The 25,666-nt window shown below is 39.4% G+C and overlaps 4 protein-coding genes across 4 annotated transcripts; 2 read left to right on the top strand and 2 right to left on the bottom strand.

Moving 5' to 3' along the window:
• Positions 1–1,342: 1,342 nt before the first annotated feature.
• LOC135617063 (uncharacterized membrane protein At4g09580-like) lies at positions 1,343–6,327 on the top strand. Its single transcript, XM_065116968.1, has 4 exons — positions 1,343–1,976; positions 4,063–4,333; positions 4,402–4,572; positions 5,951–6,327. Exons 1-4 carry the CDS (start codon positions 1,717–1,719, stop codon positions 6,080–6,082), a joined length of 834 nt encoding a protein of 277 aa, XP_064973040.1. The 5' UTR covers positions 1,343–1,716; the 3' UTR covers positions 6,083–6,327.
• A 3,443-nt stretch (positions 6,328–9,770) lies between these two features.
• On the top strand, positions 9,771–11,805 carry LOC103991441 (protein FAF-like, chloroplastic). The gene is made up of 2 exons (XM_009410908.3): positions 9,771–9,984; positions 10,126–11,805. Exon 2 carries the CDS (start codon positions 10,177–10,179, stop codon positions 11,485–11,487), a length of 1,311 nt encoding a protein of 436 aa, XP_009409183.2. The 5' UTR covers positions 9,771–9,984; positions 10,126–10,176; the 3' UTR covers positions 11,488–11,805.
• A 2,252-nt stretch (positions 11,806–14,057) lies between these two features.
• LOC103991442 (phospholipase A2-alpha) lies at positions 14,058–15,083 on the bottom strand. Its single transcript, XM_009410910.3, has 4 exons — positions 14,814–15,083; positions 14,680–14,725; positions 14,470–14,592; positions 14,058–14,375 (listed from the first exon to the last, which is right to left on the bottom strand). The coding sequence occupies exons 1-4, from the start codon at positions 14,946–14,948 to the stop codon at positions 14,200–14,202; spliced, it is 480 nt and encodes a 159-aa protein (XP_009409185.2). The 5' UTR covers positions 14,949–15,083; the 3' UTR covers positions 14,058–14,199.
• Positions 15,084–15,663: 580 nt separating this feature from the next.
• On the bottom strand, positions 15,664–25,128 carry LOC103991443 (uncharacterized). Its single transcript, XM_009410911.3, has 9 exons — positions 24,723–25,128; positions 24,568–24,637; positions 18,772–18,839; positions 17,906–17,967; positions 17,116–17,197; positions 16,814–17,047; positions 16,274–16,402; positions 16,115–16,176; positions 15,664–16,038 (listed from the first exon to the last, which is right to left on the bottom strand). The coding sequence occupies exons 1-9, from the start codon at positions 24,861–24,863 to the stop codon at positions 15,918–15,920; spliced, it is 969 nt and encodes a 322-aa protein (XP_009409186.2). The 5' UTR covers positions 24,864–25,128; the 3' UTR covers positions 15,664–15,917.
• Between the last annotated feature and the right edge of the window lie 538 nt (positions 25,129–25,666).

A 25,666-nucleotide genomic window follows, 5' to 3' on the forward strand; every position in this document is an offset into this window, starting at 1 on the left:
AGTTGACTCTGCAACTCCGATATCCTTAGCGCAATACTCGCTCTTCTTGGCCCGATGCCCGATGCCCGAGTCCACGGCCCGAAGCCTTCTGTCGATACGTTGACCGATCCATCGGCTTGACGTCCAATCTTCTAATATGTTCCTCCGGCACAACATGATTTTTCCTACTTTAATTATCTCATCCTGATCGAAGCATCCTGCGTCACTCAAAACGCAAATTAAATCATAAACATATATCAAGTGGTTTCATCATCAAAATACGAGATTCAACAATCTCCCCTTTTTTTACGATGACAACCACTTGACGACGGAATTAACCTTAACTCCCGGAGTTTAAACAAACTCCCCCTATCAATATGCCATATTGATAGAACCTTGAATGAATTCAAGTCATTGCAATATTCATCATGAACTTATACATAACATCATACTTAAATACGAGATTCAATAATATATATATATATATATATATATATATATATATATTCACTTTAGGTATTTTTGTTGTTTGGTTAAACAAAAAGATAAATACAAAATTAGGTATAAACAACAGCAAGAACAATAAATTATAATCCTCTAATTGGGATTTTTTTTGGGTGTCATCGAGTCCTATAAAAAACTTATATTCTCGACAGTTAAATTAAGAATATTTATATTTATATTTATAATTCATAGTATACATATTCTTAGCAGATGTATATACATTTTAAATACTGTATTTAATTATTCTTCTATCAAAATGAAATATAATTTTTATAAATGAAAACATTTTTGTTCCTATCATTCTTATAATCCAATATATATCACTAGTCAATTATAATTGAATAATAATAATAATAAATATGTGATAAATAGATTTTAAGAAAATATTAATAAGGTATTATAAATAAGATTTGATTTTGAGACTTTTAATCATAAATAAAAAATCTTTTGTATTACTTTTGACAAAGAATAAGCGATAAAGATGAGATTTTATCCTAAGATCATATTATCAATATTATTACAGTAAAAGTTTTTATAAGTTAAATTAATTTATATTTTTTAAAAAATTATAGAATGATATTATAAATTCTTTGAGATATCAACTAAATCATCATAAAGTCAGGTTCGATTCTTTGAAATATCAAATATATTTATAATTTATATTATTTATCAAATATTTTTTGAAATATCTGTTGAAATATAGAGTTAATTTTTTTTAATATGACTTTTCTTTTTAGTAACCATAAAATATTTGGAGATCATTTATTTATGATTTAGTTACAATTAAATAAGGCCAACCCTTAAATAACCAGACTCGAAATTTATATACGTATTAGGAATTAAAAGGAAAAAAGAAAGGCTACAGAAAAAGACCGGCGGACGCCGTCTTCCCTTCTCACCTGCTGGCTGGCTGGCTGGCGTGGATTCGTATATCGAAATGAAAGCAACACATGGAAGAAGAAACTTGTGTCCATCCCTCCTTTTCCTCGTTTCTTCGTCTGCTCTTCTTATTTCCATCTTCCTTTTACCTGTTCCAATCATCATCATCGACAGTGTTAGATAGATAGATAGGGAGAGAACCCTAATTCTTCTTCGTAGATCGATTTGTGGAATCTCCCCCCCCTTCCTCCTCCTATGATGCGATCTCGCCTCCTTTCATGAAGCAGCGGCAGCTACTTCGATCGGTCCCTCCTCCTCGCAGCATTGCTTCTGCTGGTCCCCTCTCCCGTCTCCATGGCGCCGCTCAGGATCGCGACCGACCTGCGCGACGAGGAGTGCGGCATCTCCGCCCCGGAGGACTCGCCCACGGCCAAGAAGCCGCTTAGGGCTGACTCCTCCAGGATTCCCCTGACGAGGTGGGAGGCGGCCGCGGCGGCCACCGTGTTCGTCATCTTCTCCGTCGGCCTGTTTTGCATCTTCCTCACCATGCCCGAGGCCGACTATGATAAGATCCTCAGGCTCCCGCGGAACCTCTCCGATCTTCGCATCCTCAAGTGAGCTCCTCTTGCCGAAACAGTTGAATGCTTGTTCTCCTTGTGTTTTTCCCTTAGACAGCAGATTCTAAATTTCTCTCTCTATATATACGCATATCATGATTCATTGCACGCATCCAGAAAGGTATTTCATTGATATAAGTATGAAACTTGAAGCAATCTGTTCCAAGTGTGAAGCTTTTGATCCACGTGATGCCGATTGATAGGCCGCTGCAAATGTTTACAACTTTGGGGAATTTTAGAATATGGGTTAATTGTACTGCAATCTGGTTATTCTTGGTTTGAGATACTGCTTTTTTCCTTGCAGATAGTAAACGCCATAATATGTACTTGGTGCTTCATATTTGAAATACTTGCGCTGCAAGTGGAGAATACTGTATGTGCTGACAGAGTTAGACAAAGCAGTTACTTTCTCTTATTTTCTTCTCCTTTTCCTTTCCCTTATTCCTTCTCAATCATCCACTCTGTTGAATCATATCGCACGAGTCAAGAGTGCTGGATGCACATCTGCCGGTTGGACAATTGTTAAACTATTAAAATATAGATTGCAATTGTTAGCACGAGATGATTACTTGAGAAGTGGAAATTTTTGGTTCATGTTGGCTTCTTATCGACAACCACTTGCTTGTAACATGAGCGTCCTTCATAATTATTGAATAATTACTTTCATCTAGATGACGTCTTATCCTTCCACTACAAAGTCTTAGGTATGCATTTATATCCAATTCATTTGTTCAAAATTATGTTAACAAATGTTTATTGGAGAGTGCTCCTAATTTGCATATTCTAATGTGGGTGATGGTGGGCCCCTTACAAGCATGTGAGGATGAAATATCTGACTATGTCTTTCCATGACCTTTGATTTTAAACTGAAACTAAATCAATCCTGAGCCTAATATAGGTATTTCGCATTATGCAAGTGTTATTGTAGATTTTTAAATTAGAGATTTAGCAAGTAATTACTCTCTCTATTTTAAACAAATGCATAGAGCTTGTTTTGATATGACACTTAACTCTTCTCTTTTCTGAAAGGGCATTTAAATTGTGTTGATCTAAAGTTTGCGCCATAAAGGTTTGGTTCAGTAACATGGTTGGGCCATTTATCTTATTATAAAAAAGCTCTTTTGTTGGTTTGCTGGAGCCATTTTAAAATTAGTTATCAAATTTTAAAACATTCAATTTTTTAAGAAGCATATTCGTTAAATGAAGAATCATGATAGGTTTGCTTTATTGGGTTGATTTATGTTTGCACATTCATCTTTTACAGACTGGAAGGACTAGATGTTTTCTTCTGTTATGCCCGGTGTTTTTTCTTCTCGGAAGCACCTCATTATGTCCTTGAATTTACTTCCTCTTTCTCCGAGGGTAGTTCTGTTATATGACTAATTCTGTTTGGTAAACTTATGGTGCATTGCACAAAAAACTGCCGATCTGTTTCAAATGATCCTTTCATTTCACGTCTCTTCCTGAACTACTTTGTTGGTATCTATTAGTGCCAACATTCTATTCAAGTTATGAAGAAATGCTTCTCTTTCGATTTCACTTATAATTTTCTTTGGATGTGTTTCTTTATATTCACTAATAAAACATGACCATAAAACAATGTGGTAATGCCACAAAATATTATCATATGCACATAAGAATTAGATATAGTACCAAAGCTTAGATGAAACATTTAGGAAGGGAAATATCATCCGTTCTGAGAGTCTGAGATAAATATGAGGTGGTATATGTCAGCAAAGCATGTTTGTGTTAGCATGATCAGATTCTATTTATGGCTCTTAATGTATGACAAACTATTACTTGGCAACATCTCTGGTCTTTATAGTATCTTCTTATGCCATAACCTTGGCTTACTGATAAAAATATCAAAGAGCTTTCCAGTTTGAAGTTTCTTTCTTTTCTTTTTATTTGTAGAATCTCCTTGCACTTGGGTTTGGTTGATATCCAATTATAACCTATCTATAATGTCATATAGAAGTTATGCTTGTGATATTATCTATTGAAAAAAACAAAAAATTCAGGTCCTTGACATCTTGTTCTTGATTAATTTTGCATTTGTGCTCGCTGTTATTCTGTTTTGCAGAGATAACCTGGCCGTATATGCCAGAGATTACCATGCCAAATTTATATTAGGATATTGTTCGATCTACATCTTTATGCAGACATTCATGATACCTGGTACCATATTCCTGTCATTACTGGCTGGAGCTCTTTTTGGGGTTGTGAAAGGTGTTATTCTGGTTGTTGTCTCTGCAACTTCCGGTGCTTCATCCTGCTATTTTCTTTCGAAGTTGATTGGCAGGCCTTTGGTTAGCTGGATGTGGCCTGAAAAGCTGAGGTTTTTCCAAGCAGAGGTATCGGCAACTTATCTTAATATAACATATATTAATTATTTGATGAATCTGTTCTTCTCTGGATGCAGATAGCAAAGCGGAAAGAAAAGCTGCTAAATTACATGCTCTTTTTGAGGATAACCCCATCTTTGCCCAACACATTTATAAATCTGGCATCTCCAATTGTTGACATACCTTTTCGCATTTTCTTTCTTGCAACCTTGGTTGGTCTTGTTCCAGCATCTTATATAACCGTTAGAGTAAGTTTCTTTTTATATACTAGAATCTAGCCTATTTTCAGTTGTTATTTCTTTATGTATTTCGTCCTTTATATCCTTTCTTGCTACTACTTGACATAAGATAGGATGTATATCCTTGGTGATGTCGCATGAATTCACTTGTGCCAGATGCAAAATCCATTTCTTTTATTCTTTGGGCTTCTATATTGAGTTTCTCCTGTTGATCATTACAATTCTTTTTCTTTTTTTGAATATTGTACCTATATTTTGTTCTTGGAAGTTTTTTCTGAACATCTTCACCTTTTTGAGCATAATTTATATTCGGATGAATTTTAGCCTTCCATTGTAAGTGGAATTTGGAGAAGCACGTTAGAGATGAATCACCATGCTCTGTGCCCCCAAGGAATGCTAAACAAGTACAACGTGGGAGAGAAATGGTTATTTTATAATGTAATAGATAGGATTAACACTTAACGTGGTGATCCTTGCTGGTGGAAATACACCTTATCCATCTCTGAGTCCCACATCTATTCTGAATTTGTACAAAATGTGAAGGTGCATCTGGTCATGTCTCCTGCACCAACTCTTTTACCACAAAATGTTGAACAAGGTATTATCAGAAGTCCTTATTTCTCAAGTTACTCCTAGTAGTCTTGTCCACACAAGTATTTGAACTCCATATTTGCACCCATGAAACATATGTGCACAGACTTGTTTCTGAGACATATGTAACATAATTTTGCCTCAATATTTTGGTAGCATGACAGTGAAATAATTGTTATCACAATTTTTCTTCTTCTCTTTTCCACAACTCGATCGGCTTTGACACAAAATTTTGCCAAGGCAGTCATTTGGACTCTGTTCTGAGTTGATTTAGGCTGAGCTTGGGCTCTTGTCCTTCGGCTGCCGGGATGAGTTGTAATTCTACTTGGTAGATGTGTAGACTGGGGCCATCTTATCTTTGCTTTCATAATTGTGCCTTTGTCTGCTCATTGTGATATAGCAACATGAAAGCTTAAAGTGATTATGATTTCTTTTTATTTACCATTATATTTATCTTCTCTTAAAAAAATGTTGAGGTTCTTCCCTCTATTTACAATGATAAAGATGCTGCATCTATGATGTACAAAATGAAGAAGAGAAATATTTGCAGTATTCACCAACATTCTTGCAAGTTTACAGTCGTCCAGATAAGCTTCTTGCATATGATAATCCTGCATATTGGCAATTTGTGTTGATCCATCTCTGGTGAACTATTGAATACATTTTGTACTTTATTGATTTTTCTGGGTTGGGTTTCCTTCCGAAATCTAATCAATCTATAACTGTACTTGGCAGTCTTTATATTCTTTAGAAGATAATGTGTACCCAACTTCACTCGACTGCTATATACCTGCAGGCCGGGCTCGCTCTTGGGGACTTGAAATCAGTTAGGGATCTGTATGACATGAAGACGCTGGTCGTGCTGTTCCTTATTGGATTTATCTCCATATTTCCAACAATTCTAAAGAGAAAGCGGACGTATGAATGAGGCTTTTGATGCATTTGAACTTTCTGCCTTTGTGAGAAACTGTTATTATCGATGGAATACACAAGGGAAAAGGGAGGGACACAGGGTAAAGCCACTTTTTTGTTCCACCATGGCCTTGGAACATCCGGCCATGACTTTGTATGTCATAGATTTGTTTCTTGAAAGGTAAAAGGTAGCTAGATTGTAGAATCAAAATGTAACACTTGTTCGGTAAAACAAAGATTCAGCTTTCTAATCCTCTTTTAGGGATTGGCTTGGCATGCAAATCTGATGCAACCAGATATTTATCTGGATGAATGAGAACGACTGACATCGATAGGCACGATGGTATCGTGAGCAGGTTGTATACTCTCTTGGGGAATTGTGATCGAATTTATTATTATTATTATTATTATTATTATTAACAACAAGCGATGCGAAAAGAGAACTTTTGGACCGACCCTCCATCGAGGTTCTTACACTGCGACGAGTTAATCACAGCAGAAGGGGTGAGCTTGTAAAAGGCTCTCGAGAACGCTGCTGTCAAGATCTCCTGTCTTCATGCATGAACCGCACCACCGTCATCTCCAGTCCAAGTGCCCGACAAGATCCAACCAACCCTGCCATCTTCGACGACGTCAGCCAAAGTAGCATTCGTCCCAGGTGGTGGGGCACTCCCGCCATTATGACACCCGAGAACAGCTTTAGTGTTCTTTGGCCTTTCTTCTTCTCCCATGAGCTCAAAAGACCTCACTCACACCAGGGTGGAGATGGTCCCTGGGGAAAAGGAGGCAGGACAGGAGATCTCTCCCCGGATCTCAAGTCCTTGCCCGTGTTTTGAGGTGGATACTTTGCTGGATTTCATGCCGGAGATGAAGGTGCGACGGCTCAGAGAATGCAGGGGCCGCAGGAAGGTGGCTTGGTGATGAAGGTTTAGGTGGCAGTGCTTGTTTTCAGTGCCCGTGGAAGCTAAACACCGGTGTGGTGGTTTATGTTCCCAGTGAGTGGGTTGGGCGGTGGAGATGACCTCATCGAAGCTCCGAAATGGAGTGGTCAACCACCTCCTGGCTGGACCTAATATAATTGCATGTATGATTGCGTCTTAAGCGGCTTTCTTTAGGCAAAGTGCCTTGTGTTGGTGCTTTTCCGTGTGGCCAAGCTGAACTCATAGATTCGCAATAATGTTGTCTGCCGAGTATCTCAGTGATCAGAGAAGAAGCCTTTGAGCAAAACTTTGCACGCCGTCATGGATTCCATCGATGGTCTGTTCAATTAACGAGTAATGTAGCATGATATCACCAGTTTCTCGTACAAACACTGAGCGGTACGAGGATTGCATATATGGACGCGACTGTTTTGCTACTCTGAGATTCGTGCTTTGGGCTTAAACATCGTTAGTAGCATCTTCAGTATCATCGTCTTCTTCTTGTCCAATCCCCGGAGCTAATGGCGATGAACCTGTGGATAACAACTGGCTACGTAACGAGGCAAGAAACAGAGGGAATAAAATCGAGAAGAAAAGCTTTCCAGCTTTGCTGTGTTCTTCAGCTGTGTGAACTCGAACTGTCTCTGGAAAAGGTTGATGTTCGCAATTCTCCGGTAGATCTGGAATTGATGCTCGCTTCTTTTCTAGAGAGAAACAGTTTGCCTTTCGCATGAGCAAAAAGAAATGGATGATCGAACCACAGCCGGGTGTGCTAGTCCTGTCAATGGTATTCACAGAAAACACCCCCCACGCAGAAATCTGTAGCTGTAGCTCTTAACACTGTAGCCACGGGGAAGAAGAAGAAGAAGAAGAAGCTGTTCTGGGATTGGATGGGCAAATCGGCCCTATCCAAAATTGCACGTCACGTCGTGTCTCTGCCGTAGACGACGTGTCGATGCGAGGGTCACGCTGCGGCCAGACCGTATGGTCTTACGTTCCCGTCCACGTACGGAGACGGGAGAATTATTGAGGTGGTGGAGGAGGAAGGGGCAGCATCAGATGTTGCAGTTGCCATCGATTAGTCCCAGGACACTGCTGCTGCACTACCACCACAAGTGCCGCAGGTACACAACCCGAATCATCACCATCTTTTCCCACCTCTCCTCTGGACCAGTGGCCTTCATTCGCAGCATCTCCACGTTTGGTATGTGGCCTTCTTCCCTTTCCCCTGTTCTGTGATGTACCCGATTGATTGACGCAGTCCTCTCCTTGGGTTCTACCAGCAGTGGCAGTGCGAGCGAGCCGACGTGACCCATGAGATCTCACGGAGATTGTCCCCGGACCGCAGGGATTCGGGTCGTACCATTTGCATGTTATTGGGTCCGAGCACGGGCATCCGGACCCGCTTGCCCTGCTCCTGCCGGACCGCATCGATCTCAGTCTCATCTTCCGCTTGTCCTGCTCCTGCCGGAGCGCATCGATCTCAGCCTCATCTTTCTTCGTCAGAACACGCGGTGCTCACTGCATTCTGGCCACTTGACCACAAGCCTTAGCCACATCAATGGAATGTCTCGTGCTCAATCATCTTCGTGGCTTCTCATCACCGAATGATCCTTCCCTATCCACTCCACACGAATCCGCCGGAGTTAGTGGCACGCCAAAAGAGAAAGGAGGCCGAGGAAGCACCGGAGGATGGGATGCCTCCACCGCCGATCCGAGGGTCGCCATTGGTCCACGCTGGCTGAGATTCCGCTGACTGGCCAATAAAGGTACGACCGCAACGGGTTCGTCTCGTTGTGCTCCACGTGGCTCGTTGAGCCTCTTTTACGCCGCTCTGCTGGAACTAACTCCATGCACGCATCGCTTCGTGTCCAAAAGCGTCGCTTTTGGTGCAAAGAATGGCATCCATTTGGTGCGTGTGTGAATGATCTGCTTGCGATTTGGATGCAGCTAAGGAATAGGGAAAGATGAAATGAGAGAGCACCAATACAACCTGTTTATGAGAAGAGGAAGAAGGTCAACATGTTCTTGAGAACATGCATCTGGGCAAGCTAAGGTGAGATAGGGTGGAACGCTAAGCTTGATGGCTGTACCGGAAACATTGAATGGATGCGTTTATTGGCACAAACTGAAGAAATGAAGGGATGGATCTCAGTATATTTGTTGCTAAGTGCTCAAACCAGATGCCTATAATCAACCATATGATTCTAATAGATAGATAGATAGATAGATAGATAGATAGATCGATAGATAGGCTTTCCAGCCTTGTTCTAACTAGATGAATGGGTTGGAAAACACTAGCCTGAAATGCTTGCAGGCAGTACACTGGAATATTGTTTGCTGATGCTATATATCCTATCCTAAATGGTGAGGCATGTTGCTGTGGGATTATTCCGCTAAGAAATATTATAATCAGTGTTCTCTAAACAGGAAAAGCATTACCTGTAAGGAAAAAGATGAGCGAGGTATGGTTGATTGGCACTCCAACACATACCACATGCTCTCAAATATCTCACTCCTTTCATGCAGCAGCAGAATTGCAGCATAATTCTTCTTTTACTTTTCGTTTCATGGGGGGTGAGAAATAGATCAGACAGACGGAGTGAGCGAGAAAGGAGGTGGAAAAATCGACAATATATAAGAGCTGGAAAAGGAGGGAGTAGTGGTGGTGGTGGTGGAGGGCCCCTGCATGGCTCAAAAGGTTCCAAAGAGAGAGAGAGAGAGGGAGAAGGCCTGACCTTTCGCCCCTACAAATACCCCCTCCCCTCCCCTCCCTCGTTTCTCATCAGCTTGGCCTCCTCTGAGACATCTCAAGCCAAGCCGACCTCTCTCTCTCTCTCTCTCTCTCTGAGAGGAGGGTGGTGGACAAAAGGAGGAGAGGGATCACATCATACCTCTCTCTCTCTCTTTCTCTCCCTCTCTCTTTGTCACTACCTTCCATTTCCTGCTCTCTTTCAGCAACTCGACTGCATCTCAGTATTATACAGCCTTGGTAGAGGTAAACTACAGTTTTACAGACTTGTCTTCACTTGCTGCTTCCCGCTCTCCGCCTCTCCTGCTGCTATTATATGATCCGTGGGGCTGCACTCTCTCATCCTCCGAGTTCTTATTGCTTTGCCATGCTTTCTTTTCCTTGCAGTGATTCATATTCTATATCCTGTCGATCGAGTTCCAAACTTTGTGCCCGAAGATGTCGGTGGCTGTGCTGCAATCACCCTTCCACCTGGAGAAGTACGGCTGGCCTGCGCCAGAAGAGACGAAAGATGACCCTGTGATGGTCGTGGAAGATGACCACAACCGGCCGGGGCAATTCGACATCTGGAGTGCCATCCAAGCGCAGAAGGGCGCTAGTCCGGTGGCCGCCGATCCGCCGGCTCCTTATGTTCATCCTCTGATGAGGCGGTCCTCGAGCTCGCTGAGCCAGATGAGCCTCCAGATGTGCACGGAGAGCCTCGGCTCGGAGAGTGGCTCCGACGACTTCTCCTCGGTTCCCGACGGCCTTGACTTCGATTACTCGCCCAAGAACGAGACAAAGACGGAAGAAGAAGACCACGACGTGCATGAGATGGTGGCAGTAGTTGAAGAACGAGGAGGACTGTGGTCTAGAACTGAAACAGAGGAGCGCCAAGTGCCGCAACGCAAAGCGGATGAGCTCGTATCGGTCAACTACAATTGCTCCATCAGCAGGAGGTCGCCGTCGCGTTCGTTCCCTCCGCCGCTGCCATCTCTCTCCCGCCGCGACGGGCCCTGCCTCCACATGAGGCCCCATCGCCGCGATGGCCGCCTCGTCGTCCAGGCTGTACTCGTACCTTCCCGGAACTACCTCCACGCTCAGCGCGAGGGCGGTCGCCTCCTCCTCTCCTTCGTCGACGCCACCTTCGACGATGACTCCTCCGAAACCGTCGAAATCGAACAGCCACACGAGCACCACCAAGTTATCGATGAAATTGAAGAGAACAAAGCAGAGGAAGTGAAACTGAAGAACTGCTACGAGGCAGACGACGACGAAGAGGAGGAAGAAGAGGAAGTGGAAGTAGTCGACAGGGGAACCGTCATCGAGGTGAAAGTGAGCACACAACCCCAGCAACAGAACGGCAGCGCCATGAAGATCCTCCGGTCTTCTCTCGTCATCAACAAGTTCGTCGGCGGCACGCCGCGGAGCAGCAACGCCAAGTGCGAGCAGAGCAATCTCAACAGCATCAGCCGGTGGCAAGCTATCACACCAGCGACAGTGGCACGACGACCACCACCGACACCCGCCACCGCAGCAGCTGCAGTGGTGGTAGCCTCTACCCTCAGCGCCTCCACTGAAGCTTACAACGACGTGGGAGCGCGGCCTTCGCTCGGCGACGACGAACGCCACCTGCCACTCGACAACAAGCTGCTCTTCACCTCCAAGCGGCGCAACCGCGAGGAGCTGCTCCACAGCATGAAGCGGTGCAGTCAGCTGCGCAAGCCATTGTTCATCTGGGAGCCCTGTTGCATTGCCACTTCCTCCTGAGCCACAGAATCCATTCTACCCTCTTATCTATCTATCTACTAATCTACCGATCTATGCATCTATCTATCTATCTATCTATCTATCTATCTATCTATCTATCTATCCACCCACTTATTGAAATTGATATGATTACCATTGACATAGTAATGATCATCCGATTAATAAGTTGGAGTGTGTCGAGGGCATTTCACTGTTTGGTTTCATTCAGACAGTCTGCTGCCACTCTTTAACTACCGAAGTCTCTCTTTGTTTTTCCACTCCGTGGTTATATGTTGACACCATGATTTAATGGACGACTTGATATGATGATTGTGATTACTCATTTGTTGTTCATGTTGTTGATGTCTTTTTTCCCGAGTGATTTGAAGTGATTATGATCGACAGTAAGCTTCGGTCACAGTTTTGCTGGCCATGAGAACAGATCTAAGGTAGATTAATCCGATCTAATCCCCAGCCCAGAGGACTCAACCCCAAACGTCTCTCCTGGTCTCATCCCCGCCTCTTCGAGGTCAACTGCTACATCGTCTTCAATGTCTCCATTCGCCCACTCCTATTCCGAGGTTCCGACACATGACCTGTCGAAGCCTGTAGTACTCCATTCTTCATCATCATCTTCTTCATCTTACTGCAACAATCGACAGCCACAAGTAGGAAACTAGTATTCTTCGTCATGCCATGCCACCGATCGGCAACTTGATCTTATCCGCATGCACCCATGGCCGGAAATTGTTTTCTGCCTAAATTCCTTTTCTACTTGGGCTGCACAACGAGAACAATGGCTCCTCGAATGATGTGAGTTTTTGGAAGAGGTATACGTATATTATTTTAACGAATTACACGAAGAGAATATGAACACAATGTACTGAAGCATCTAAGAACCTCCAAGAAGAGAAAAAGTAGGCAGCATGGGCAGCAAAAAGAATTGGCCATTGGAGTCACAATGGAGATCATGACATAACAGAGGTTCCATGGTACGACATGGTGGAATCCACTACCCACACTTGCATTGTGAACACCGATATCAGCTGCCGGATGATACCTTTGCTTAGTCTAATGATCAAAAGAGGAAAAAAGGGACAGTAGCTCGTCCGGAAGCATCTGTGTGTGCTTAGACAATTAACAGTCCGTGTGCCATTCGACTCATCCGTATGTCCTGAGGAAACAAAGATTTTAGAAGACAAGCTACACGATGGCCATAGCCATGCAGTATTGCACACCCATGCGAGCACACGAGCGGGACAAGCAAATAGGAAGGCTGCGTGACACAGAAGGTATTGCTTTGCTTGGCAACCACAGGGAAACTGGAGGTTGGCCTACCGGTAATAGCCAGCAGGGTGATCGATCACCTGCAAATTGTGGCATGGATATAACATGCATCGCTGTGCAATGATCAACAGAGCAAAGGCATGTTGACAGGAGAAGAAAGGAGAAGAACCAAATGCATTCTGTAAAGCCAACTCTGCAACGACTAATCACTACCCACTAACGGAGCTTGCTGGTGAGCGAGTAATGCTTTTGTTCCTTCTTCCCCAGTGGTGAATGTTTCATGACACGCATTTGGAAAGCTCAGCGCCATTGGACAAGGGGAATCTGATCCATTCTCTGTGGCTCTCCCAACTTTAGCTCTCTTGTATCCTTGTGCCAAAAGGGTGGCGTGATGACTTAGGATCTTGCAGTTGTACATCGTCCCAACTGGGTCGCAAGGCCATCATCCCAAGGTGAGCCTAAACGGCCACCGGATCGAGTCTGATCTCGTCATCAACACTGAAGGATTGATTGCCTGTGTTCTTGTTGGTGCAGCAGCTGCAGAAAACCAGTCTAAATGGAGACAGCGATGCCCCTCACGATGGGGTTGCGCAGTGATGCTAAACTCACGGTCTTGGATATGCGTGGCTTCAATGATCGACATCTTCTGGTAGCGGTGATCCTGTTGGCTTGTGGATGAAAGCCGGAGTTGTTCTGTGCAAAGATGACGGCCCATATACCAACGCATGTCGTCTTCTTCCGTTAGGCAAACGTTTACGTGGCAAAGGATTGCCATGTGAGGCAGAGACCATTTGCCTTTGATTGGACGACGGTATTCTCTGATATAATAATTTATTTTTCTTTGTACAATTCTGATCGATCGATCACATCCAGAGTTCATTTCCATATGATTGCTAGAATATCAAATCAAACATTATGATATATATATATATATATATCACAGGTTTAATTTAGTTTGGGTTTAATGTGAGTCCAGCCCGGCCCAAATTAAGGGTTTGAACCAACGACTGGACTCAGACAGTGAGCGGTGACGACAGGCTATGATCAATATTACTATAATGGGAAGCGACTCGATCGAACCAGTAAGTCAATTTGAGACATCAATAAGACTAACCATCGTATTGTTCTTGACTATATCTCTCGTCGTTAAAGTCCATACCATTATGATAAAATGATATTAAATATTTTTTTTTATAATTATAAAAAATTTAATATACTTTTTTTAAATCTAAAGATTAAAATATATTAAAAAAATTAAAGGATAATAATATGTATCATAGGAACTGCTCTGAGACTATAAACGATAGCCAAAAAAAAGAATTCTTATGGTCACGTGCCTTGAAGAGTAGAAGTACAATTAATGATGCCAAAACATTTCCAACTCTGTAGGGTCACGTGTGATCCCCAAAAGAAGAGACCTAAAATAATAATTTGGACCCGCCCTTTCTATGGCTTGTGAAGGACCCTTCCAGCTAACAAGGCAGCCTCCATCACCAATGTGATCACATCCATCACCTCCTCCACCATGCATTTGTTCCCCCTGAAGGTCCCCTTCCCGGATGCCCTCACCGCTTCGATGCAGTTGAGGAAGTTCTCGTTGCACTCCTGGCTCAGGTAGTCATCTGCATCCCATCGAAACCGACACTGGTTAGCATCGTCGGAATGAAGTTAGATACGAGTACAAGATAAGGACATGGGGGGGGGGAGATAGAGTACGTTTGGCCTGCACACAGGCGTCATGGACCATGCAGCAGGCGTCAAGAGCATCGCATGGCTTCTCCCCCGGGCACCCGCTGTATAAGATGCCGCAGTATTTGCCGTACCTCAGGAAGGGTGGCACTTCGATCGATGGACACATGTGTTAGTCGACGAGAAAGCGAAGCACGAGTTCGATGTCAAGCAAAGCGCAGGGTCTCTGGCTCTTACCAGTGCAATGATCGGACTCGCACTTTCTGCTGCACTGCTGCTTGCTCTGCAGAGACAACAAGAAGAAGAAGAACCGAGTGGAGTCCAAGCAATCCAAAGAAACAAGAGAACAAGAAGTGATTCAGATTTCAGACCGTGGCGATGCCGGGGTCGACGGACCGGACGCCGATGTTAAGGCCGTGGACCGGCGTGGTGACGGAGAGGAGCAGTGCGAGGAACGGGACTGCCAGATTCAGCTGCGGTGGCGAGTGCGTTCTCCTTCCGGCCATTCCGAGATGAACACAAGGGAGGGGATGGAGAGGGAAGAGGCTCTCTCAGAGACGCTCTCAGAAGTGAGTGCTGGCTTTGGATTTTGCTGGGAGATGGGTTCCGATATGGGGGAAAGCAGAGATGCGAAGGCAGTGTGCTGTAGTTTTGTCCGATTTGTCTCGTGACTCTCCCGCATTTAGTGGCTCACCTACTGCCACCCTATCCTATCCTTTTGTTTTGTCTGCTATAGGGGAGACGTGGATGCACCGGCATTTGTTGATGCATCAAAATCAGTCTGGCGGTGGGTCAAAATCTCATCTTCTACCAGCACGTGAAACACAGCGGTTTGGTTTCAACGATTCATCGATTTCAAATGGAATCAGAATCAAAATAGATCCAATGATTTATCAATTTCAAATTTAATGATTTAATTACTACTTCTAATTAAAAAAAAATTAAAATCGATAATTCTAATTTCCATTCGATCCGATGATTTACGATTAAAAAATATATATTTATATTTTTATTTTAAATTATATATATATATATATATATATTAAATTTAAATTATTTTTAATTAAAAAAACCAATGGTTCAAGCCAGAAGAACCGACCAAATTTGGTCCGGTTCTAATTCCTGATTTTGAGAAATCATAATCATCGATTCTTCATGTTTGGCAATCGAGGTCAAGGCTAATTCTGTTCATGTAACTAATTCAATACTCAACTTCCAGCATGATCCAAGATAAACCTTGACTCTGTTCATCTCAATTACACGCGATCCATACAGACAGGAAGCTTTAGTTGGAGGTATGGAGAAGTCGAATTTATACATGAATGATTGACAACACCACCTAGTTTAGAATGTCGATACAAGAATTGAAGAAGTTTACATGAATTGCACACATGCCTCGGTTTCGGTTTAGGTATCAGCACGATTTCGGAAGAACGTAATGCCGAAAAGAGGAAATGAGAACAGCTTCAGTTGTATCAGTTTAATCTCCCCTCGTGTGGAAAACTTCGACTGTAGAGAGGGAACTCGAAGAGGAAAGCTACCTTGAACCATGCAGGCAATCTTCCGTACACAGCAGGTGGTAATGGCACCAGTGGGCTGCGAGGCCGATCATCGAGTAGATGTGAGTGGGGGACACACTAGAAGGTCAGAATCTACAGCAAAGAGAACTGACCTTGTTATGTTCTTGTAGATTCGGTATTCTGCCATGCTACCAAATCGTTTGTCGGCCGATTCCTGATTCCACATGTGATGAATCAGAATATCACCATTAGCACAGTGAAATCCAATGTCAAGAGAACTAACATCTTGATTTATGTCTAGAACTGCCTACCTCAAGAAGTGGAATGCCGCTGACAAAAAGAAGCAGGAGAGTCAGGAAGATGGGTCCAAACACCACAAGCCATTCTGCACCCTCCAAGACTGAAGTAGAGGCCACAAATATTCCCCACCAAAGGAAAATCTGTGCAAGCATACAATAAATTGAATCGACAAATGCAACATGATTGTTCATCAATAAAAGTGAGATTTGGGAATAAAACCAAAGTGAGACGTTTGTAAAACCAAAATTGTATGACAACATCGGATGCTTGTCGAAGAAGCAACATTCAAACTCAAGATCTAACATCTTAAAAGTTTTGAACGATCTAGGACCCTATTACCATGCTTCTTACTGTATATTAACTCTAAATTAGTTCTGTAGAATGATCTTCTTGCCCAATACAGACAAGCAAGATGATTAAAGGGAACTGCTACTGAACGAGGTACCAAAAGAATGTATTTTCTTCGGTTCGCTTGGGCAGCACAAGTTGCCAAAGCACATAAACAAAATTGGATGAAAAAGAAAGCAGCCAGAAGATAAAATTTGACTGACCTCACCAAAGTAATTTGGATGACGCGAATATTTCCAGAGTCCTGCATTACACCACTTTCCCTTGTTCGCAGGAGAGTTCTTGAATAGCAACTTCTGCTGATCGGCAGTGGCTTCGATAGATATGCCTATGGACCACATTATCCATCCAATAATATCTTGAGGTTTGATGGATGGGTTTCTATCGCTAGCATTTACGATTGTGAGTGGCAAGCTTACGGTCCAGACCCAGACAGCCTGCAGTAAACAAAATTTCTAGTGACAACTTCCTAAAAGTTACAAGATTTGACTTGCAAGAGTATAACCTGGAATATCCAAAAAACAGCCAACTTCCCCAAGTTATTACGCATTTCATCAAACCGCCGATCCTCTCCCCACTGCAGGATCCTGATCGAGACCAGACAAGAGATAGTACCAACTGTTCTTAGGATGAAATCATATGCTTTCAGAATACAAGCATTAATTTTGGCATATTTCTAATATATTACCAATTATTCAATTTGATATGTTAAAAGCAACTCAGAATCAGCAATAACTATTTCACAATAAACAGTGATGTTTGAGATGGTAACTCAAGATGAAGTGTTAAAATCATGATTATTGCTGAGGTTTGAAAACTTGACTGAGGTTTGAACCCTCAAAATATTGCTTCAATATTAGCAAATGAAAAGTGATAAAATCAAGACTATCACGTGCTCTCCATGGAGATGAGGAAAATGGCTTTACAAAATAGAGCTCACTTATAAACAATATACTCATAGATAGTGATTCATGCTGAACATATTCAAGAGATCTATGCAACCATAAACTAATTCCAGTACGAAAAAACTTCATCAAGATTTAAGACCCTCAAGATATTGCTTGAATTTTAACAAACGAAATGAGTTAAAAATCATAATTGTGACATGCCTTCCATGGAGATGAGGAGAATGGATTTACAAAATCAAGTTTTTAAACAAAATAATCACACTACAGTTAGAGAATCTTGACATGAATATCATAGTCAGCTAAAAGCAGGCCCTAGAATTCATGAGGCTTAATATATGAAAACTTGTGAAAAATGATGTCCACTTTGTCATGTTTAGATAAGCATACCTCATCAATAGGAACACTCCTAGGCGAAGACCCCAAAGTGCTACAAGTATAGTCAGCACAATCTGAAAGATAGAACTACATATTCAGACAAAATAAAGAAAATCTTAAACAATAAATTCTAGAAAGAATATCATATACAAAGTCTTGTAATATGTTGTCCCCCAAGAAGAGGTTAGTTCAGATTATTAAATAATTGTGAAAAATGGTCTTCGGCTATGCCAAAATCAGAGAAAAATACAATCACTGCCACATAACAAAAAAATTGAAAGGTTGTTTGCTTATGTGTACAAAAAAAAGACTGCACACTATGAAGCTCAGATAGTGTTAAATTCGTTGGGTAACATTCTTCCAGAAACAAGATATGCAATTTAATTGACCATAATTAGCAAGCTAATTTGTGGCTCAATTTGTTTCTCCCAAAACGTGAGTAAGCTTACAAACTTTTATTTGTATGCTTGCACCTATATATCTAAATCTTGTATTACTGATTGAATCTGCAAAAGGAAGAAAGTTTCAGCTCCAGTATCAGAAGCAACTTTAAATATTCTGTGTCGAATTGAATGTGTAAACCTACACAAATAAACTCGGAGAACCTGAAAGTCATTATTAGCATCTTTTATGTTCCAAGTATCATAAAAGAGATGCTCCAAAATGAAATAATGATTCTTGGAGGTTTTGGTTCTATTTTTCTATTATAATTCTTTGACAAATTTAGATTTTACGAATAAATGAAATATCTTATATAGAGTTAAAAGATAAGTAAAATGAAATTGAACTATAACTGCACAGCTAATTGGCCTTGACAAATACTCTTCATTTGACGCTTTATGTAATGGGAAAAACTGATATGATGAGAAAAATATTACCTGACGGAAATGCCATGATCCTTTTACTACCAGAGTTAGTATTGCAAGTATAACAAAATTTGTGCTACCTGCAAATGAACAAAAAATATGAGCATTAATAGAAGCATCATGTGGTGGATGTAACAGGCAGTTAGCAAGGCAATTATATTTTAGTCACAGTTCTGTTTTCACACAGAGATTCTAATATCTGATCATTTGAAGAATGTACTGGTGCGGTTTGATATAAAGAAGAAATAATACTAAAATGAACAAATTATTCAGCTAGAAAAATTGTCAAGCTTAAGCACTCCAGATTCATTAAAGAAATTTTTAGCTAGATTTTGAAATATTACTGGCGGATGTATATTATTAAGGCAATCTATAATTTAAATTATATAGCATCCATTCCTTGATGCTAATGTTTTGAAAACATAAGAACAAGAAAGCAATAGCAGAAATAAAAATAACTATTAACCAAAAAAAAAAAACATCAAAGGCCCTTGGTGAGCAACATATAATCAGTAAATATGGCTCAAATTGTGATTGTGTGTTGAATTATCAACACTAACCCCAATAACCATAATGAAACATAACACTAGGCTTGCCCAATAATTCGATCAGAACGTAATAGAACCCAGCATGACACTATTTGTCAGACAGCAAATGATCCGAAAATTTCCATTTGCATCCTCAAACATAAACAATTTTCATCTTTAATTGCAAGACAATAATAGTCCTTGAGCTTCTTCTCTGAAAGTTCATAATTTAGCTAAGACTAGAGAATCAAGGTTGGAGATGAGCATGCTAAGAAATTTGTAGATTAACCCAATAGGAAGAAGAAAAACGAGTCAATTCACTCAATAAAGACATCAGATTCGTGCAATAAGAATATGTTGAGAATTGATTCATAGGTAGTTATATTATACAGTTACCATGTTTTAGGTAGTTCTAGCCATGTTCTAGGTAATTCTATCTAACTGGCCTATGATCTAAGAAGTTATTGTCATGGGGGTAGTTACTATACCTAACTTAATCATGGATGACATGATAGGATGAGATAGTTACCATTAGGTCCTAATAATAAGACAATGGTTCATGAAGCAAAGGTGTGTGCACTTGGGAATGTCTTGTAAGTGTTATTAGTCATGCTTCTTGTTTAATACTATTTTGGTTTACTTGATTGAAAGCATTATCTTTTAATTGTATCATAATATTATGTTTTTATCATTTTCTTGCTCCTCCATCTCCACCATTTGTGGTATCAAAGTCAAGTTCAATCTGAATTGGGCATTATGACTTTCAATGACAATTCAATATTTCAATCCTTTATTTTCATTTTTTCAGACAAATGCTATGAATTTTAGAGTATTAAGATAAAGACTCTATTCAAGTCTCAGGATTTTTGGGACTTAATAAAGAATGAATATATAGATCCAGACGAAAAAACCGGGTTGAGAGAGACTATAAAGGACTTAAAGGCATTGTTCTTCATTCAACAAGATGTATATGAGATCATTTCTCAAGAATTATAGCAGCTACAACCTCAAAACAAGTTTGTTGATACTTTAAAATGAATTTCAAGGCTTATCTATAGTGATTATGGTAATACTTCAAACCTTTCGTCGTGTTTAAAATTTTGTATATGAAAAGCAATGAATCGGTACAAGATTTTCTTTTTCAAGTGACCGAAATTGTTAGTCAAATGAAATCTTATGGTGAACATCTTCGTTATCATATAATTGTTACAAAAGTTTTGAGAAGTTTAACTTTGAAATTTGATCATGTTGTTACTACAATTGAGGAGTCAAAAGATTTATCTACCTTTTCATTTGATGAATTAATAAGTTTCTTGTAAGCACATGAAGAAAGGTTGCAAAGGTTACTTGAAAAAAGTGAAAAACAATTATTTTAGGTTTAAATAGAGTGTTTTACTTCAAAAGAAGAAAAAAATTACCAAGAAGAGGACATGCTAGAGGAGAATTTTGTGGCAGAGGAAATGTAAGAGGAAGAGGAAGAGGACATTTTGATAAACATGAAGAACAAAAGCAATCAAATTATGATAAAAAAAACTACACGAGTAATGATGAACAAAAGCAAATTTGTGAACACTTTGATGAACAAATTATGATAAAAATTACCAGGAAGAGGACATGCTAGAGGAGAATTTCATGGTAGAGGAAATGGAAGAAGAAGAGGAAGAGGACACTTTGATGAATATGATGAACAAAAGCAATCAAATTACGATAAAAAATACTATACGAGTGGAATTCAATGTCACTATTATAAAAAGTATAGTCATATGAAAGAAGATTGCTAGAAAAGAGAAAAGCAAATAAGCTATGTGGAGGAAAATAGAAAAAAATAATAAGTTGTTTGTGACTCGTTTACAAGTTAATGATATTTCAAATGATATTTGGTTTTTAGATAGTGGATGTTTTAATTTTATGTCAAGCATAAGATTAATGTATAGAGATATTGATGAAACTCATAAGTTAAAAGTTAGACTTCGAGATAACAAGAAAATCCAATTGAAAGGTAAAGGAACAATTGAGGTGAAGACAAATCAAAAGAAGATAAAACACATTGATAATATTTTCTATATTCCTAATTTATCATATAACTTATTGAGTGTTGGACAATTGATAAATGACGAATATTCAGTTATATTTGATGATAGTTCATGCACTATTACAGATAAAAAATTTGGTTTGATTACAGTAAATGTTTGCATGACACAAAATAAGATATTTGCACTTGATGTTTCAAATATAGAAAAGAATGCTCTTATTGTAACTAAAAAAAATGAGTTTAATTTATAATATTTAAGATATAGGCACCTTAACATTAAGAGTTTAAGGTTGTTAAATAAAAAAAAAAAAATTTCGGATTATCCAAAATTAATATATTTAATATATGTGAAGGATGCATTTATGGTAAGTAAAATAAAAAATCATTTTCTATTGAAAAAGCATGGAGAGCATCTAATTATTTTGAATTAATTCATGCTGATTTATGTAGATCTATGAATACAAAATCATTTTGTGGAAGTTAATATTTTCTATTATTTACTGATGATTATAGCCACATGAGTTGGATATTTTTAAAATTAAAAATTAAAATATTTGATAATTTTTAAAAATTCAAGGCACTTGTAGAAAGGTAAAGTAGTAAATGCATTAAGATACTTCGGACAGATAGAGGTGGTAAATTTTTATCTAATGAGTTTAATTCATTTTGTAAAAGAAATGATATTCGTAGGGAACTGATAACACCGCATACATCGGAGCAAAATGGTGTAACTGAACATAAGAATCGAACTATCGTTGAAATGACAAGAAGTTTGCTTAAAAGAAAGCATCTTCCAAATCAATTTTTGGGTAGAATCAATTACAATAATAATTTATTTGTTAAATATTTCACCAACAAAGTCTATTATAAACCGAACTCCTTTTGAGGCTTGGTATGTCCTTTTGAGGCTTGGTATGATATAAAGTAAAAAATAAGCCATCTAAGAATTTTTTATTATTTTGCTTATGCTTTGATAAATTCACAAAACCATCATAAGCTTAATGAAAAATCTGAAAAATATATTTTAATTGATTATTCCTTACAATCCAAAGCATATCGATTGTATAATCTTATTAGTGGCAAAGTTATGATTACTATTTAATAAAAATATTATGTTTGATGAAAGGGCAAGTTAGAATTTGGAGACCAATAAAGATGAAAAACAAACTTAAAATCCAACAAAATTAGACACTCTACAAAATCAAGTGATAAATCCTACTCCAACATGTTTATCGTCAGCCTCACCCAATAGCAGTTTAGATTCATTAAATGGTTCCTCATATGAAACCCCTCAAAGAAAATTCAGATCACTAATAGAAATTTATGATTCAACGTTTATTTTGTTTTTTCAGATCCTATAAGTTCTGAGGAAGCAGTTGAAAAAAAGGAATGATGAAAGGCAAGAAAGAGGAAATCAAGTCAATTGAGAAGAATGAAACCTGAAAGTTACCAGATCGAAAGCTATTGGATTGAAATAAGTATTCAAAATAAAGTATAATATAGATGAAAGTATAAAAAAAACATAAGGCTCAGCTTGTAGCAAAAGGATATTCGCAGCAACAAGATATTAATTTTGATGATACTTTTTCTCCAGTTGCATGAGAGACCTTTATTGGCTTTAACTGTTCACTTGAGTTGGCATGTTTATCAATTTGATGTAAAATCTATGTTTTTAAATGAAAATTTACAAGAAGAGATTTTTGTTACTCAACTCGTAGATTTTTTAGTTAAAGGACATGAAGAAAAGATGTATAAGCTAAAGAAAGCTTTTTATGGATTTAAATAAGCTCCAAGGGCATGATACAGTAAAATTAATTATTATTTATATCAAAATGAACTTAAGAGGAGCAATAATGAGCCTACTCTTTATCTAAAAAAGGAAGGTAAACATAATATTTTTATGGTTTGCATTTATGTTGATGATATTATATATATGGGTTCATCTAAATCTTTTATGATAGAATTTAAAAAATACATGATGAATAAGTTTGAAATATTATATCTAGGTATATTGCACTATTTTCTTGGGTTAGAGATGAAGCAAGGATCAGATGAAATTTTTATTTTACAAAAAAAGTATCCAATGGATCTATTCAAAAAGTCTAATATAATTAATTGTAAAGTTGTAACAATACCTATGAATGTAAATAAGAAATTAAAACTTGAAGATGATACATGTTTGACAATTGTAAGTACTCCAGAAGTTAGGTTGGATGTTTAATTAATCTAACTCATACTCGACCAGATATTACCTTCTCTGTTGGCATAATATCCAGGGTTTATGCATAATCTAAGCAAACATCATCTCAAAACTGTTAAAAGAATTCTACGTTATATTGTTGAAACTACAGATTATGACATTTGATATTTTCATAATTTTAAATGTAAATCATTTGGTTTCATTTATAATGATTAGGCAAAAGCTTTGGATGATAAAAAGAGTACTTCAAGCAATATTTTTAGCCTCGGATCAAGGGTTATATCTTGGAGTTCAAAGAAGCAAACAACAACTACGTTATCAACATCGAAAGCAGAATATGTAGCTGCAACATCAGCAACTTGTGAAGCAATATGGCTTAGAAGACTTCTTATATATCTTCATTAAGAGAAAAATAAATTAACTAAAATATTTTGTGATAACAAAACCACAATTGTAATGACGAAGAATCCAATCTTTCATAGAAGAATAAAACATATAGAGATACGCTATCGTTTCATCCAAGATCTTGTAGAAAGTGGAGTCATAATAATAAAATATTATTGTACAGATGAACGAGTTGTAGATATTCTCACTAAGTCATTTTCATTTTAGAAGTATGTTTATTTCATATCTCAAATCGGTATATATAACTATTAATCAAAGGAAAGTATTGAGAATTGATTCATAGTTAGTTATTTTAACTAATTATCATGTTTTAGATAGTTCTAATCATTTTCTAAATAATTTTACCTAAGTAGCCCATGATCTAAAAAATTATTATCATACGAGTAATTCTTATACCTAACTTAATCATGGATGACATAGTTATCATTAGATCCTATAAATAAGATCATGATTCATAAAGCAAAAAGTACATACACTTAAAAATATTTTATAAGTGTTCTTAGTTTTACCTAGTGTTTAACACTATTTTAGTTTTCTTGATTGAAAACATTAGAACAATCTGTACGGAGAAATCCGTGACAAAAACCTTTCAAATCGACGACATGAGTCTACAGGAAAATCTCGCATGCAAAAGGTGGATTTACCGGCAAAATCCGTGACCTTGTCGAATTTGAGGAGCGCCGTGACGACGAAGAAAAGGAACTGATAACCCACCTGCCCAATTACAGAACACAGATGACGACATAGAAACCCCCAATATCCAAAGAAGAGAAGGAGGACAACAGAGAGGGGGGCTAACCGTAACGATGGCGGTGAGCGCCAAGAAATGGGAGTCGATGACGGTGCCCATTCCGCCGAGGAGAAAGGAGAGACCGTACTTGTCCCCCCAGGGCGGCAGAAGCAGCAGAGAGCTCAAGGACAGAGGCAAGTATCGATGCATCGCCTTTTGGAGGATCTCCTGCTTTCCGTTTACTTGTCGTCGATGCAGGAAAGGCTGCTTCGCGTGTGTGGCTGCAACCCGCACACGGTGGCCCTGCGATCGCGAGGATGCCTTGCCATGTTATTAAGCAAAGGTAGACAGTGGCCTGCATCTCGCCAACGAGAAAGCTTCCATTGCCCACCACAATTCGTTCGACCAAGCCACAATTCGGTGATTCATGGCGGCCGACTTTGATGGAGACGGTCCAACCTTGACAGAAGAGCTGCTCGAAGACCAAATTTGCTTCGATTTATTATGCAATTTCGATAATGTCGCTCCAAACATACGACTCTGTCAAAATCCCTTGAAGTCGGGATACCATCTTGGTGCACTTACCGCGCCTCAAAGTGGCGTTAGAGAGGCCAAAAATGTCGAAAATTGCACCAGATCAGCTTCTGTGTAGTTTCTTATGTTGACGACGGTCGGCAGAGCTTGTAATCCATGAATTCCTGTCTTCGTGAGCTTACCGCTCGTCAGGCCGGCGTCAAAGAGGCGAAAAAATTTCGAAAAATCTTAATAGATCATCCAGGTTAAGTTTCCTAGGTTCACGTCCGGTGAGCGGACCTTACCGTTTGGAATACCTCAGGGTGAGCTTACCGCGTATCATAATGGCCTTAGAGGCCAAATTTTTTGAAAATTGCAACAAATCATCCAAATTTGAGCTTCTTATGTCCACCAGCAGTGAGCAGACCTTTGTCGGTATGAACTCCTATATATTAGCAATACCTTCCTGGTGAGCTTACCGCTCGTCAGGATGGCGTCAA

Source organism: Musa acuminata, chromosome BXJ2-7 (genome assembly GCF_036884655.1).
Source record: "Musa acuminata AAA Group cultivar baxijiao chromosome BXJ2-7, Cavendish_Baxijiao_AAA, whole genome shotgun sequence".
In the NCBI taxonomy this organism is placed as follows: domain Eukaryota; kingdom Viridiplantae; phylum Streptophyta; class Magnoliopsida; order Zingiberales; family Musaceae; genus Musa; species Musa acuminata.

Bases quoted from the DNA above. Each gene is read 5' to 3' on its own strand.
- LOC103991443 (XM_009410911.3), bottom strand. From the start codon at position 24,863: ATGCATCGATACTTGCCTCTGTCCTTGAGCTCTCTGCTGCTTCTGCCG. The intron at 18,840-24,567 runs GTAAATCCACCT...GTTCATTTGCAG, and splicing joins CAAGGTCACGGATTTTGCCG to GTAGCACAAATTTTGTTATA. The intron at 17,048-17,115 runs GTTATACTCTTG...TGTTTACTGCAG, and splicing joins CTGTTTTTTGGATATTCCAG to GCTGTCTGGGTCTGGACCGT.
- LOC103991442 (XM_009410910.3), bottom strand. From the start codon at position 14,948: ATGGCCGGAAGGAGAACGCACTCGCCACCGCAGCTGAATCTGGCAGTC. The intron at 14,726-14,813 runs GTCTGAAATCTG...TTGTCTCTGCAG, and splicing joins TCGACCCCGGCATCGCCACG to AGCAAGCAGCAGTGCAGCAG. The intron at 14,376-14,469 runs GTACTCTATCTC...GATGGGATGCAG, and splicing joins CGCCTGTGTGCAGGCCAAAC to ATGACTACCTGAGCCAGGAG.
- LOC103991441 (XM_009410908.3), top strand. From the start codon at position 10,177: ATGTCGGTGGCTGTGCTGCAATCACCCTTCCACCTGGAGAAGTACGGC.
- LOC135617063 (XM_065116968.1), top strand. From the start codon at position 1,717: ATGGCGCCGCTCAGGATCGCGACCGACCTGCGCGACGAGGAGTGCGGC. The intron at 1,977-4,062 runs GTGAGCTCCTCT...TCTGTTTTGCAG, and splicing joins TCCGATCTTCGCATCCTCAA to AGATAACCTGGCCGTATATG. The intron at 4,334-4,401 runs GTATCGGCAACT...CTCTGGATGCAG, and splicing joins TGAGGTTTTTCCAAGCAGAG to ATAGCAAAGCGGAAAGAAAA.